Source organism: Populus nigra, chromosome 17 (assembly GCF_951802175.1).
Source record: "Populus nigra chromosome 17, ddPopNigr1.1, whole genome shotgun sequence".
Taxonomy (NCBI): Eukaryota; Viridiplantae; Streptophyta; class Magnoliopsida; order Malpighiales; family Salicaceae; genus Populus; species Populus nigra.
The window spans coordinates 4,112,394-4,130,036 of record NC_084868.1 but is presented as its reverse complement, the minus strand read 5'-3'; the positions used below and the strand labels follow the sequence as shown (position 1 = coordinate 4,130,036).

At 27.0% G+C, this 17,643-nt stretch overlaps 1 protein-coding gene across 1 annotated transcript; it reads right to left on the bottom strand.

The window, feature by feature from the left end:
- Positions 1 to 239: 239 nt before the first annotated feature.
- LOC133677521 (PRA1 family protein A1-like) lies at positions 240 to 2,809 on the bottom strand. The gene is made up of 4 exons (XM_062099601.1): positions 2,660 to 2,809; positions 692 to 958; positions 514 to 559; positions 240 to 433 (listed from the first exon to the last, which is right to left on the bottom strand). The coding sequence occupies exons 1-4, from the start codon at positions 2,807 to 2,809 to the stop codon at positions 240 to 242; spliced, it is 657 nt and encodes a 218-aa protein (XP_061955585.1).
- Between the last annotated feature and the right edge of the window lie 14,834 nt (positions 2,810 to 17,643).

The window sequence follows — 17,643 nt, the reverse complement described above, 5'->3', positions numbered from 1 at the left end:
AATCCTTCTATACTTGCCCGTGAACGTAACCAAATTGGGTGAACCATGTAAATTCTTGTGTGTCTAATTTCTCATTTTATCCTATTTTTTGCCTTTTATCTTGTCGGGTTTGCATGCCAGTATCCTAACAGAATTCATAACTATTATCATGCTTATAAAGTAATACAAAGGCGAACTTTTTACTTGTACATGCAAAGAAAATAAAATCCCAAACTTCAAAGATGTAAACCAAAGCAGATTTACCAAACTTCACGAAATGTTTTCAGACGTGCTTTCAGGTTAGGTGTTCTAAAACTTGCATGCAGGATATATAGTGGCTGAGAGAGGGAGAGAGTGTTATGCAAAGAGCACATGAAATTTTGAAGAAAAAGTGTGAAAGATACGAGTAAGAAACGAACCAAGAAGTCCAATGGCAAGTGCCCATAGAACAGTACTCAAAAGATCATAGGAGGCATACCAAAAGGATGAAACTCACTGCAGAACATTAGTAGAAAGCAAATACAATCAGCTAACAGAAAATGGTGTTTGGTTCACCACACAAGGTTTGAGTTTGAAATTGCTTTAAAAGAAGAAAAAATCGACTGACAGTATTAAAGTATCAGAAGAAAAAACCATGACAGACACCCAACATATGTAAATTGCTCTCTTCGTCGATGGACGTTCACGAATAACAGGTCTGTCAATGCTAAACAGTGAATAAAACAGTGAAGTACCAGATGCTGCACAAAACAATAGTAAACAAAAGGACTTGCGTCAGAGGAGGTCTCATTTTTGCTGCTAAATGCGGAGAGAATTGCCTCACTGTTCTGGTTAACTTCTCACTAAAAGTACCTGCAAAGCTGTAGAAAATAAATTCCAGCAACCAAGAACGGGGAGAATAAACCAAGAACAGATAATAACCAAAAGTTGAAGGATATGGGGGTAAGGGTGAAGCAGCAATGAGATGGCAACCAAGATGCTTTAGTCGTTCAGCATTTTAACTGCACAAATCTCTTGGCTACATCAAATGAAACACTTGCTAAAAATTGCTGAAGACAATTTAATATCTCCCTCCTACCACACCGACACCTTCCACCCAGAAAAAGAAAAATGAAAAGGTGCATGCTAGCTCACATGAGGATTGGTATTGCACCCATTAGGAAATGCAAGCTCCAACAATGCAATTACTCAAGAGGCTTAAAGCCCAATTCCATCGCACAACTGATCTTGTTTCTTTAAATAGACCTTCTAATTTAAAATTTAGCTATTAGATTTTTGCACTCGCCAATGCATGTAAGATTTATTGCTTGATGCAGGCAGAGTGAGAAAAGTAACTGGGCGTGGCCACGTTACCTCCAAAGAATATACTTAGTTAGGTGATCACCGCTATATCATGCGCTTATTTTCTATGTTTATAAAAAATTTAGGTTCGGCATCCAGCCGGCTCAAAGTTATTTTAGTTCCTGCATCCATCCAAATCCAAGGTTATTTTGAGTCTTGTCTGGCCAATACTCAAGGTTATTTTAAATTTTATAACAGTTGAGACTCATGGTTATTGGGTCCTATCCCGGCCATAACCCAAGAATATTTTGAGTTTTGTACAATGTTGTATCTAACATAAATATTTATAATATTAATAATAATATTTAACTTATTTTTCCAAGTTTTTATATTTTTTTAATTATTTAAAAAATATATGATTTTTATTCGATGGTAATAATTTTTTTTTCAATTTACTGATGATGATGATGATAGTAATAATTTGTAATTCTATCTTTTAAATCAAATCTATTATTTTTTTTAATAATAATAATATTTATGATATTAATAATAATATTTTTTTTATATTAATACTTTTAATTATAGTAAAAATAATAATATTTATAACACAAACAAAACTATTTTTAATTTTAATACTTTTAATTTTAATAAAAAAATAATACTTATAATATAAATAATAATATTTGTAATATTAATACTTTTAATTATAATAAAAAAAATAATATTTATAAGATAGATAATAATATTTTATCATATTAATAATAATATTAAACTTGTATAATCAAAGTTTATACAGTAATATTTTTTTCAAATTTTTTTTAACAATAATAATAATGATAATTGTTATTATATTTTTTTTTTCAATTTTCTTCTATTCTTAATATTAATACTTTCAATTAAAATAATGATATTAATATTTAGAATACAAAAAATAATATTATCATATTAATAATAATATCAAACTTGTCTAGCTAAAGTTTGTATAGTAATAATTGTTTTTTGAAAAAGTTATTAACAATAATAATAATGATAATTGTTATATATATTTTTTTATTTTTCTTCTCTGCAGGGTCTGTCGATCCAGCCGTGTGGGTCTTTAAACCTAAGGGCTATGAGAACAGACCAAAGCGACTGAGTCTGCACCCATCGTGCGGGTCTACTGGCCAGGTGCTCGGGGGTTTGTACACCTTAGGCATGTGGGGCTGTAGACCCACTCACCCTAGGGCTGCATCCAAAAGCGTGGGACTACCCCTGGCGCCCAAGGCTAGGCAAACCACGCTAGGTGTCTGCTTCCTGGGGTCGTGGCCAAGCGCCAAGGCCAGCCCTAACGCCCTGGCTTGGCAGTTATAGCTTCAGGTGTACCTTGCCTCGCGGGTTGCAGACCTTAAGCTCGCGGGACTGTAGACCCTGCCTCGCGAGTCTGCACACCCAGGCTCGCGGGTTGCAGACCCGCTCGCCCTGGGGTTGCAGACCCGCTCGCCCTGGGGTTGCAACCAAGTGAGAGGGTCTGCGCCCAAGGCTGAGCAGACCTTGCACCAAGTGTCTGCATGCTAGGGCCTAGGCCAACCCCAGCGCCACGTGGCTGCAGCTTGGGGCACGGGCAGGTGCCCGTGGCCTACCCAACGCCCAAGCCTAGCAAAACATTTTCTATTGTCAGATTGTATTTAGATTCTTTATATATTCATTCTGCAAATACTTAAAATCTTTGCAGCACACACAACACAATAACACTAGTTCTATGTATAATAATAAAATAAAATAAATAAATATTTCTTTGTGATTTAATAATAAATAAACGTCAATGTCATTACATTAAAGTTAATTTCATCTAAAAATATTACATTATAGTTTATGGCATTACACAATCATGTTGTGCAAATTAATGAGAATCATCTTCTTTTTCAATTTCATCATCATCATATTCATCGCAAGCTTCTATGTTGATTTGATATAGATTTCATCTATATCATAATCTTCATTGACTTGTGTATATCTATTGGTTCTTAAAACACCATTTAACTCCTCAACATCAACGTCAACAAAAATATTCTCAGCGACGTGAAAATTTGAATTTTCTTCTAAGTCATTAGATGGAACAACTCGATATGAATCAACTAACTGGTCAAGTTGAAAGATATCATCTCTTACAATTAATTCATCGTTGCCATTTTGAATAACTTGGACATGACGTTTGGGTTTAGTTTTTATTACAGATAACCAATCAACTGTTGAACGATCATTTCTAAATGAAGGAGTGTATGTGTAATAAACTTTTTATTATTATTTGGTGAAAACAAAGACATTGTCAACGTTGTGAAGTCTAGCCTTTGTATTAATTTCGACCAAACTATGATGAAGATCTACTCTGATTCCTCTATCAGTGATATCATACCAATAGCATTTAAATCAAAAGACTATATTTGGCTTGCTATGATATTGCAATTCAATGACCTCTTTTAACTTTTCATGGTAGTCAACTTCAAACTTATTAGAAGTCGATCCCTTAACACATACCTCATTGTTATATGCTTTTCTACCTTGACTACACTCTTTAGTATTAAACACATCCATTGATGAAATACCCATTAAAGCACTTCACCTTTCTTTCAGGACCAAAACTTAGTAAATTCAAAGTAACACTAGCATTCCCTTCCAATTGATAAACCTGGTATATGAATTACATCTCTATCACAGTTAACGAGAAATGTATAATAAAATTAAATATCCTGAGATATAAGAATAATTAAATAGCCTTTACATGTGTTATGAAACACATGGAAAATTGTTCATGTTATAGTCGAAAGATTTAAGATTCAGTTAGCTATAAGTTTTTGGACAGTCAAAATTAACGATGTTGCCTACGAAGAATTTATCAATCTATCAATTTATGATTGTATAAGAGATAAATTGTTCGAAAGTAACAACATGTGAAGTATTATACATACTGAATAAAAGATCTCAGTTCATCACAATTCATCTCAATTCATTACTCGTCAGGTTATAAATTATATATTATAAACCAACTCTTTTCAAATGGCATAATTTTATAACAATAAATTTTCAAATGTTTGATAAAAGTAGTATCTTCTTTGTCTTTGTTTTCTTCATGGTTTGACTATACTCCAAAAATCCATTCATGAAATAATACATGGAATTCACTTTTTTTTTTATAATAGTAACTCTCCCTTTACCTTTACAAATCAAACTCCTAATTCACTTTTTTTATTGATCAATAAGAAAACACATAAAAAGTTCATAACTTTGATTTTAATTCTTGGTATTTTGTAATTTATGCGAAAATAAAATGGTAAATTAATCAAAACTCATTTTTATTGGTTTAAGTTTTGTACTTAATTCTAATTTATTTATTCCATGTAAAAGTATTAATAATTTTGTTATCCTATTAAATATCTAGAATTATACATAAATTATATTGGTATAAATATGTGTTGAGAGTATTGTAATCTAAGTCCATGGATTCATAGGATTTTCTCTACTACGAGAGTTATATAATATATATATATATATATATATATATATATATATATAAAAGAATGAGATATTATTTTCTTTCTAAAAGAACTTAGCAATGCTCTAGCCCAATATTATTGAAGTTGGGGTATTACAATTCCCATCCTTCTATTTTCTCTTACAAATTCATACCAATTTAGATATTTTTAGATAAAATTTGATTATTGTAGCAATATAAAAAAATAATAATTGAAACAAAAAATATGAAATGATAAAAAAGATGAAGATAAAACTTTATTTAATAATAAAGTATAAAACAAAGTGGTTGTCTCTGTATTTTATTTAATTAAAAGGGGACAAGACTAAACAAAATACAATATATATATATATATATATATATATATATATATATATATATTAAGATTTTATTTAACATGCAAGCAAGAGCAGGATCATCAAATAAATATTTAGTTCCCATATTAACTTAGTACTTCTAATAGGAAAAATCATTTAAATTAAAAGGCAAGAACTTATAGATTAAAAGATAGAAAAAAGTCATTTCATTCTATATACAGAAGGTAGTTGCTCATGCTATTTGAAAGAAAAGAAACTTAGTGTCTGTTATTTGGAGAATGATTGGCCAATCAAGAAAAAGAAATGGAAGGAAGAAAGAAAGAAATGAGAAATCTTTTCCATCTAATGCTAAAGGCCTGACTAGTGGTGGAAATGTAGCCTGCTTTTGAATGCACATTTACTCAAATATGTTACGTTTTTACCGGATTTATTATGATAATAACTTATTCAAACAATTAATAAGAACTAATAGAGGAGATGAAATCATTGTTCCCTCTTTGCATGTTACTGTTTATTGGAATAATAATATATTTTTTTATTTTAATATTTTAATATTATATTTATTAGAAATTGAAATTTGTTATTTATTTTGGTTTTATTCGTACAAGGCTAACATGATTTTGGAAAAAGGTCTTATGAAGTTCAATTTTATGATTGTTTTTTTTTATATCATATTATTAAATAAAAAATAAATGTAAAATCATTGTTTCCCTCCTCATGTATTACTGTTCATTGGAATAACATGTTTTTTTTCTTTTTAAAATTTTTATATTTAAATATTAGGTTTATTGGAAATTAAAATTCGTTATTTATTTTGGTTTTCTTCCTATGGAGTTATCATAGTCTTAGAGAAAAATTTTGAAATTAAATTGGTGCTTAATTTTACAATCGTCTACTTTGTCCTATCATATTTTTAAATAAAAAATGGTATATCATATTGTTAAATAAAAAATAAAGGGAAAATTATTGTTCATAAGTAACATGTTTTTTTCCCTTTTATTTTTCTCTTTCCTTTTCTTTCCTTTTTTTTTCATTTTTGTATTTCAATATTGAGTTTCTTAGAAATTATACTTTGTTATTTATTTTGGTTTTTGTTTTTATATAGGGTTATCATGGTCTTGAAATAACATCATGTCATTAGGTTGGTGCTAAGTTTTATGATCTTCTACTTTTTATATCATATTATTAAATAAAAAATGGATCTAAAATAATATTATGAATTGAGTTTAAAGATTTATTTTAATTTATTTTTTATGAAGTTATCGTGATCTTACAAAAACGTATAACAATGAGTTAGTGCTTGGTTTTTTTAGCATCTATTTTTTTATCATATTATTAAATAAAAAATAATTATAAAAAAAACATAATTATTGAGAATTAGACTTCATGATTTATTTCCATTTACTTTTTATGGGGTTATCATGGTCTCATAAAAACATCTCGGTATTGAGTTTGTGATCGGTTTCGCAAGCGTCTATTTTTTATCATATAATTAAATAAAAATAATTTAAAAAACATTATTCATCACAATGGCGTTAATGACCTAGATTACAAGTTTAGTGGGTTAACTTAGGTTGACTCGGATTGATCTAATGTATTTCTATCTTAATATTCTTTTAAAAAAAGATGTTATCTTGAAACTATTTTTAAAGTCAAACATGTTTTTACTAGTCGTCTAAGTTTTTTTTAACTCACCAAGTCATTTAGGTCATGCCAAGGCAACTTCTATTCAATTTAATTTGAACTTTGAGCTAGATAAAAAGAGTGGTTGGGAGGTTTCATGTTCAACTTGCCAAGCTGGATTTAATAACACTATCAAATAATTTCTCTTAGTATGAACAATATGTTTTACATGTAAAAAAGTCTTGGTCCTGCCACAACATAGCAACATAGGGTGGAGAATTATCTAGTTGCATCTATTCTTGTATAGTAACACAAAAACTTTAGCAAAGAAATCTTTACCAAGGTATCATCATTTGACAATTTATTTTTCTTTTTGAGAGAGAAAAACTAGAATTGATATATATTTTTTAGGTTCTCAACAGTTGCTATGATATTGACAAATGCACATGTAAAAAGACCATTGCAAATTTAAGAAAATTTGGCTTAGCATGACTTAAGAAAACTATCCTTAACTTTTAATCAAAATTATTTTTTAATAATTTAAATTATTTTTTTTAAAAAAGTACAAGGTAGAATTAACTCATAAAGAAATAAGTTAAATTTTAAATTTGAAGTGTTTTTAATAAAAATAATTTAAATTATTTTTTTTAAAAAAGTACAAGGTAGAATTAACTCATAAAGAAATAAGTTAAATTTTAAATTTGAAGTGTTTTTAATAAAAATAATTTAAATTATTTTTTTTAAAAAAAGTACAAGGTAGAATTCAAAAGTTAAAAATTGTAAGTTGCTTTCATAACAAATTTTTATTTAAATTAAAATTCATTTCTAACTAAATATATTTATGATTTTTTTCATGAATCAAAACTTACATAAAAAAAAGGAGGGAATTTTACTATATATCTCCTCACAAAACACTATTTACTTGAATAGTATCTTCTTTTCCCTTCTTTTGTTTTATTCCCCATCTATATTTTTCTTCCTCTTTTTTCAAATTTTAATTTCATTATGTAATATTAGATTTATTAGGGATTGAGTTTCATATTTTTTTTCAATTTATTTTTTATGAGGTTATGTGAGTCTCATGACCCGGATCACGAGTTTGAGTCGGTTTACTCGAGTTTTTCTTCCGTTTTCTTATTGTTTTTTTTTTTCAATTTCATCCTTCAATAGTGGGTTGATTTCAAATTAGGCTTCTTGATTTGTTTTGGTTTGAATTCAATGAGATTATCTTCATTTCATGACTCAGGTTGATTAAAGTTTTTTTTTCTTGTTTTTTAATCATTTTTTTTTAATTTCATCTTTAAATATTAGTTAATTGAGAATTGAACTTCATAATTTATTTTAATTTTCTTTCTATTGGGTTATTCCGGTCTAATGATCTAGGTCACGAGTTTGGCATGTTAACCCGAGTTGACTTGGGTTATTTTTTTGTTTTATTTTTAATTAATTTTTTCTAAATTTCATCATTCAATATTGAGTTTCTTAAAAATTAGATTTTATAATTTGTTTTTATTTGTTTTTCATGGGGTTATCATATATCATGACTTGGCATGTGGATTAGCTTGTTCACCCAAATTGACCCGAATCGATCCATTATTTTGTTGTCTCAGTATTTATATAAAAATAAAATATCATCTTAAATATTTATTATGAGTCAAACCTTATTTTTACTAGTCATCTGAGTTGTTTTTGGTCTTGTTAAATTAATAAGATCACATCACATCAATCTCATATATTTAAAATTATTTTTTACTAGAAAGAACATTAATAATACCTAAATTTATTAAATATCTTTTTATATGAAAAAAATATTTAATCCAACTTGCAAATATAACACTGAAGAAAATAATCTTATCATTATTGTATTTTATTACATAATATGTTAGGTGGCTACAAGTGGAGGGAAGACAATACATGTTAGCTTTTGGCCTGTATGTTCTTCCCTTGGTATCATTTAAAGTTTGGCACATAGATTTTTTCCACCCTGACCCAGAGTCGACTTGGACTTGGATCCTTCTTCTAGGTTGTAAGAACTTTTTGGTCACAAAACTTCAATGTGAACATAGGAATAATGGCTATGAATGTATGATATTATAGTGTCGAGTAATTTTAAAAGTATTTTCTCTCACCCGTGAACAATACGGAAGGAATTAAAATGCTCCCACTTGCATATTTGAATATAAGAATTATTAATTTAAGATTGGAGAAAGAGATTTATGTGCCTATATTAATATGATTCAGCCAATGCATAATAGACATGATAGCCTTTTGATTGTTCTTGATTTGTTGATTTTAATCAAGAAAAGTAACAATGGCAGCATGAATTTCCTACCTTGCAATAGCATTGTAAGCTTTATTCCATTCATTATATGTGCTCATGTTTGCATGTTAAATAAAATCTTAATACTTAATATAAAATAAAGTGAAAAAAATTGTAATTTTTGTTTCAAATATGTTAAAACAAATATTTTTGTATTCTGAAGTTACTATCTTAAATTACTTCAAATAGAATTTTAATGTTCAATATAAGATAAAGTGAAAACAAAATCCCTAATTATTGTTCCGAACATGTTAAGTTTCAAATATATATATATATATATATATATATATATATATATATATATATAACATATATTTTTTATATTTTATTTAGTCTTGTACACTTTTAATTAAATAAAATACAGAGATAACTATCATGTCTTATACTTTATTATCAAACAAAGTTTTATCTCCGTCTTTTATATCATCTTGTGTTTTTTATCCCAAATATCTTCATCTTTTTGTCATGTGACCATAATCAAACTTTACCTAAAATATCTATATAACTATATAACCTATATGATTTTGTAAGAGAAAATAGAAGGTTGGGATTTGTAATACCCCAACTTCAATAATATTGGGCTAGAAAGAAAATAAGATCTCATTCTTATATCATATAACTTTCATTGTAGAGAAAGTCCTATGAATCCATGGACTTAGATTATAATATTTTCAACACATATTTATACAAATATAATATATAATTCTACATATTTAATAGGATAACAATATTATTAATACTTTTACATGAAAAACTTTTATGATGCTAATATCTTAAATCTTGTAAGTTAAAGCTTTGCCGTATACAAAAAGGTATGAGTGTTTTGATTTGATGTACAAACCATAGAAAGATGGAATAACCATAAATAAATTAGAAAGAAAAAATAAATGAAGTGTAATCAATTTGGTCTTTTAAACACTTTTATTTACAATTGATTATTAACCAAATGCATTCCTTGTTAATAATCCCATTACCACTTTCAAGATCAAGAGGTGTGACTCTTCAATATCTTCAAAACATTTTCTACCGCTTATTCTAAATTCGATGTGTCATTTCTTCATTTTAAAAACATCAATTGAATCCACCTAGAGAATTACAGTAGGAAAAGAAGAAATGGAAAAAAATCCAAAAAGAAAGATGACATGTTGTTTTTACAGAAAAAATTACCGATGAATTTATATCCGTCGATTAAATCCATTAGTAAATCCATCGATAAATCCGTTTATAATATTTAATTTATGACCTGACAAATGATGAACTGCGATGAACTGAAACCTTTTATTCAGTCTTAGTATATATAATACTCCATATGTTGTTACTTTCGAATAATTTATCTCTTATACTATAATAATTTGATAGATTGATGAATTCCTCGTAGACAACATCGTTAATTTTGACTGTCCAATAACTCACAACTGATTAAATCTCAAATCTTTCGACTATAAGATAAACAATTTTCCACGTGATTTAGAACACATGTAAAGACTATTCAATTATTCTTCTATCTCAGGATACTTGATTTCATTACACATTTCTTGTTAACTGTGATGAAGATGTAATTCATGTACCAGATTTATCATTTGGGAGGGAATGCTAGTGTTACTTTGAATTTACTAAGTTTTGATCCTGAAAGATGGTGAAGTGTAATAATAGGTATTTCATCAATATATGTGTTTAATACTAAATAGTATTGTTAGGGTAGAAAGACATATAACAATGAGATATGTGTTAAGGGATGGACTTCTAATAAGTTTAAAGTTGATTACCATGGGATGTGTGAAGAGGTCATTTAATTGCAATATTATAGCAATCAGAATATAGTCTTTTCATTCAAATGTTATTGGTATGATACCATTGATAGAGAAATCAGAGTAGATCTACATCATGATTAGTTGAAATTAATACAAAGACTACACTTCGCAACGTCGACAATGTCTTTGTTTTTACCAAGAAATAACAAAAAGTTTATTACACATACATTCCTTCATTTAGAAAGGTTCGTTCAACAGTGGATTGGGTATCCGTAATAAAAACCAAACCCAGAGGTCATGTCCACGTTGTTCAAGATGGCAACGATGAATTAGTTGTAGGAAATGATGTCTTTCCACTTGACGAATTAGTTGATCTATATCGAGTTGCTCCATTTAATAACTTCGAAGATAATTCAAATTTGCATGTCGCCGAGAATACTTTTATTGATGTTGATATTGAGAAGTTGAATGGTGTTTTCAGAACTAGCAGACATACATAAGTCAATGAAGATAATATTAGCAATAAAATCAACATAGAAAATTATGATGGACGATGATGAAATTGAAAAGGATGAAATTATTTTGCACAACACTAATGTATAATGCTATAAACTGTAATGTAATATTTATAGATGAAATTAACTTTAATGTAATGACAATAATGTTTATTTATTATTAAATTACAAAGAAACATTTATTTAATGTATTTTTATATATAGAACTAGTGTTATTGTGCTCTGTGTGCTGTAGTGATTTTAAGTAATTATAGGATGGATACATAAAGAATCCAGATACAATCTAGCAATAGAAACTGTTTTGCACGAATGAAAATACCGATGGACATGAAAAATACAAAAGATACACAGATGAATTAAATCCGTCGATATATTCTAGAAATCATTGAAATTGTTCCATTCTCACTAACACTGTTTATTGTGTTCAACGCACACGGGATCATCGAGAATTAATGTCTGTCGGTATTTTTTCGAGAGGTAAGTTACTGTTCACTTTTCACTTGCATTGTTTATTTACAGTTCAGTACATACAGAATCACCAATGGTTACTGTATGTCGGTATTTTCCTGAGAGCTAAGATACTATTCCTTTCTTATTTGCACTATTTATTACTTATCAATATAGTGATTTCATATATATATATATATATATATATATATATATATATATATATATGAAATCACTGATTGTAAATGAACGTCGATATTTTTCTGAGATCTAAGGTACTGTTCATATCTCACTTGCATTATTTATTATTGATCAGTACATATGGAATCACTGGCATACGAAAAAAAGTAGTTAGTAATAGTTGGCGTGATTCTGAAAATTTTTGATTAAATTAAAAATTTAAATTAGACTTTGCAAACGGATATTAACAGAAAAATTAAAAATATTAATATTTAATTGTCCATCAGTAAAAAAGCCTCAAATTAAAATACTAAAATCCCTAAAATCAGAACAGACGGGCACAATTCTCTTCTTCTCTCTTCCTTTGCAACTTGTTTTCTCCTTCTTCCAAATCTTCATCTTTCTCTTTCTTCTCTTTCTCTTTCTATCCTCAACCCATTATCTTCTCCTCTCTTTTTCTCCACGCGTAGATATATTTTCTTCTATTCTTCTTCTCTATTTATTTAATGATTTGTTCAAATTGTTTTCTCTTTTAGGCTCGGGAAAATTCAACATTAAGGTAAGATTCTTCCTTTTCCTTCTCTTTTCATAATTTTTTTCATTTTTTGTTATTAATAATTGTATAAATTTTGTTGGGAAGTTTTGTTTTTTTTTCATTATCAATAATTGTGTAAATGTTAGTGGATTTTTTTTAAAAAAACATTTCTATTATAAATAATTGTATAAATGTTGATGGCAATTTTTAAAATGTTTTAAAGTTTTTTGCTATAAATAATTGCATAAATGTTGATGGAAATTGTTTTTTATTTTTTTATTTTTTTGTTATTAATAATTGTAAAAATGTTATTGGAAATTTTTAATTTTTATGTTCTTTAATGATTGTATATATATTTTTGGCATTTTTTAAATTATTTCTATTTTTTTCTTATTAATATGGTTAGCTAATTGATTTGTTGGTGTTAACAAACAATTAATGAATGCAATTTTAGGTTTGCAAATATTGAGGCTCTCAGAACTATAACATCAACAATGAAATCTTCAATGGAAATTATATTGTTTTAATAGAGTTAGGTTTCCAAACATTCTAAATGAAAATCTATGATTAATGCATGGTTCGGAAGGTTTAAGGTTAATAATTACTTAAATATCTTTTTATTATATTGATTTGATTAGTTTATTTACTTATTAAGAAAAATTTTCTTATATAAATCTCAACAACAAGAAAATTTTTGAATGGATCATAATATAAATATTTAGTTCCCACATATTGACTTAGTACTTCTAATAGGAAAAATCTTTTAAATTAAAGGGCAAAAACTTATAAATTAAAAGATAGAAAAAAAATCATTTCAATCTATATATAGAAGGTAGTTGCTCATGCTATTTGAAAGAAAAGAAACCTACTATATATAACCATGAGCCCAAATGGACATTTTTTTTTCTCACACAACACAAATGATCACATAACACATAGCAAAACACCACACCGACTCTATTTGTGAGAATGATGTTTGTGAGGATCAATAATGCGCACAGCAATCCATGTTTTGTATATTTTTTCATGGTATCTTGCCTTATTTTACCATGTAAAATTATTTATCTATATAGTTAATGTATTAGAAATTTATTTTAACAATACATGGTTAAGGGATACATTTGAAGTCAAATTCAAAACGGAATTTGTTCACTTTTAAGGTTAAGATTTTGATTGAAATTATGCTCTAATAAAAGTACTTTAACTTGAAATCCTAACTTGTTTAAAACAAATTATAAGTGAATTATAAATTAATTTTTATAGAATCCATAGTTAGCATGATTTGCAAACCCAGTAACCTTCAATACCATATGAATAGATTACAAGATTTTCTTGTAACTGTGGAAAGTTGGAAAATTAACATGATTTTTTTAAAAAAATATAATTAAATATTAGGTTTATTGAAAATTAAAATTCGTTATTTATTTTAGTTTTCTTTGTATGGAGTTATTATATTCTTAGAAAAAAAATCTGGAATTGGGTTTATGCTTAGTTTTACAATTGTCTACTTTTTCCTATCATGTTTTTAAATAAAAAATAATCTATCATATTATTAAATAAAAAATAAAGGGAAAATTATTATTCATAAGTAACATGTTTTTTTTCCTTTTATTTTTATCTTTTCTTTTTATTTTTTTTTCATTTTTGTATTTCAATATTGAGTTTTTTGGGAATTATACTTCGTTATTTATTTTGATTTTTTTATATAGGGTTATCATGATCTTGAAAAAATATTTTGTCATTAAGTTGGTGCTTAGTTTTATGATCATCTACTTTTTATATCATATTATTAAATAAAAAATGGATCTGAAATAATATTATGAATTGAGCTTTATAATTTATTTCGATTTATTTTTTATGAGGTTATCATGATCTTAGAAAAACATACAACATTGAGTTGGTGCTCGATTCTCTTAGCATCTATTTTTTTAATCATATTAATAAATAAAAAATAATTATAGAAAAAACATAATTATTGAGAATTAGGCTTCATGATTTATTTCTATTTACTTTTATGGGGTTATTGTGGTCTTAAAAAAATATCTCGGTATTGAGTTCGTGATCGGTTTTACAAGCGTCTATTTTTTTCATATAATTAAATAAAAATACTTTTAAAAAAAGTTATTAAACTTAATGGAGTTAATGACCCAAATTGCCAATTTAGTAGGTTAATCTAGGTTGATTCGGGTTGATCTAATGTGTTTTTATCTTAATAATCTTTTAAGAAAAGATGTCATATTGAAACTATTTTTAAAGTTAAACCATGTTTTTACCAGTCTTTTAAGTTTTTTTTAACGCACCAAGGCGTTTTGGTCTTGCTAAGGCAACTCTCATTCAATTTAATTTGAACTTTAAGCTAAACAAGAAGTATGGTTGAGAGGTTTCATGTTTGACTTGCCAAACTGGGTTTAATGACACTGTCAAATAATTTCTCTTAGTATGGACATTATTTTTTACATGTAAAAAAATCTTGGTCCTGCCACAACATAGCGTGAAGAATTATCTAGTTGCAACTATTCTTGCATAGTAACACAAAAACTTAAAAAAAAAAAATCTTGACCAAGGTATCATCATTTGACAATTTTTTTAATTTTTGAGACAAAAAAAAGAATTGATATATATTTTTTAGGTTCTCAAGAGTTGCTATGATATTGAGAAATGCACATGTAAAAAGGTCATTGCAAATTTAAGAAAATTTGGCTTAACATGGCTTATGAAAACTATCTTTAAATTTTAATCAAATATATTTTTTTATAAATAACTTATAAAATAAATAAGTTAAATTTTAAATTGGAAGAATTTTTAATAAAAATAATTTAATTTTTTTAAAGTATAAGTAAGAATTCATAAGTTAAAATTTTTAACTTGCTTTCATAACAAATTTTTATTTAAATTAAAATTCATTTCTAACTAAAGATATTTATGATTTTTTCATGAATCAAAATTTAACAAAACCAAAAAAAAGAGGAGGGGATTTTAGTGTATAGCTCATCACAAAACACTATTTACTTGAATAGTATTTTCTTTTCCATTTCTTTGTTTTTTTTCCATATATGTTTTTCTTCTTTCTATTTTTTCAAATTTCTTCAATCGAGTAATATTAGATTTATTTGGGATTGAGCTTCATATTTTTTTAAATTTATTTTTATGAGGTTATGTCAGTCTCATAACCCGAACCACGAGTTTAACTCGATTTACTTGAGTTTTTCTTCCTTTTCCTGATTGCTTTTTTTTTTCAATTTTATCCTTGAATATTGAGTTGATTAGGAATTAGGCTTCTTGATTAGTTTTAGTTTAAATTCAATGAAATTATCCTCATGTCATGACTCGGGTCACGAGTTTAGTATGTTAACTTAGATTGACTCGAGTTATTATTTTGTCTTTTTTAAACAGAATTCTTAATTTCAATTTCATCATTCAACATTAGATTTATTGGGGTCTGAACTTCATAGTTTCTTTAAATATACGTTTCATGAGGACATCCCAGTTTCATGACCCGAATCGTGAGTTTGGCGAGTTAACTCGATTGACTCAGGTTTTTTCATTTTTCTAATTGATTTTTTTTATCGATTTCATCCTTCAACATTGGGTTAATTGAAAATTAGGCTTCGTGATTTATTTGGTTTATTTTCTATGAAGTTATCGTCATCTCATGACTCAAGTTACTTATTTGATGAGTCAAACCGGGTTAACTTGAGTTTTTTTCCCTATTTTTTAATTATTTTTTTCAATTTCATCTTTAAATAATAGGTTGATTGAGAATTGAACTTCATAATTAAATATATTTATGATTGTTTTCATGAATCAAGAGTTAACAAAAAGAAAAGAGGAGATTTTACTATATGATCCTCACAAAACACTATTTACATGAATAATATTTTCTTTTCCCTTTCTTTGTTTTTTTCCCATCTATGTTTTTCTTCTATTTTATTTTAAATTTCAATTCCAATTATATTTATTTGGGATTGAGCTTCATATTTTTTTTCAATTTACTTTTTATGAGGTTATGTCAGTCTCATGACTCGGATCATGAGTTTGATTCGGTTTACTCAAGTTTTTCTTCCTTTTCCTGATTTATTTTCTCAATTTTATCCTTCAATATTGAGTTGATTCAGAATTAGGCTTCTTGATTTGTTTTGGTTTGAATTCAATGACATTATCTTCGTTTCATGACTTAGGTCACGAGTTTGTTAGAAATTAGATTTCATAATTTGTTTTGATTTATTTTTCAAAGGGTAATCATGTATCATGACTTAGCATATGGGTTAGCTGAATAACCCGACTTGATCTGAATCGATCTAATATTTTGTTATCTCAATATTTATATAAAAATATCTCATCTTGAATATTTATTATGAGACAAACCATATTTTTACTAATAATTTGTATTGCTTTTAAACTTGTTAAATCAATAAAATCATATCAGATCAATCCTCATATATTTTAAAATTATTTTTTACTATAAAAACACATTAATAATATCTAAATATATTAAATATCTTTTTATATTAAAAACAACTTGCAATATAACACGCGAGAAAATAATCTTATCATTATTGTATTTTCTTACATAGGATGTTGGGTGGCTACAAGTAGAGGGAAGACAATAAATGTTAGCTTTTGTCCTGTATGTTCTTCCCTTGTATTATTTAAAGTTTGGCACATAGATTTTTTCCACGCTGAACCAGAGTCGACTTGGACTTGGACTTGGATCCTTCTTCTAGAAATTTTTGGACACAAAACTTCAATGTGAAAATAGGAATAGTGGCCATGAATGTAGTGGTCGTTTATTTTTATCTTTTAAAAGTATTTAAAAATAAAATAAAATTTTTATTTATTTTTCTTTTATTTCAAATTAATATGTTTTTGATATTATAGTGTAGAGTAATTTTTAAAATTATTTATTTTAATTAAAATTATATTGATTTTTTATATTAAAACTATTTAAAATTTTTAAAAATATTAATTTAATATTTTTTAAATAAGTGTTAATGCAAAAACAAACCGTCAATGTAATACTCAGAAAAACTGGTCCCTGTTTCACATCTAAACAAATCTCTGACTCCTATTTTCTCTCACCCGTAAACAATACGAAAGGGAATTATAGTGAACAATACGGAAGGAATTAAAATGCTCCCACTTGCATATTTGAAGATAAGAATTATTAATTTAAGATTGCAGAAAGAG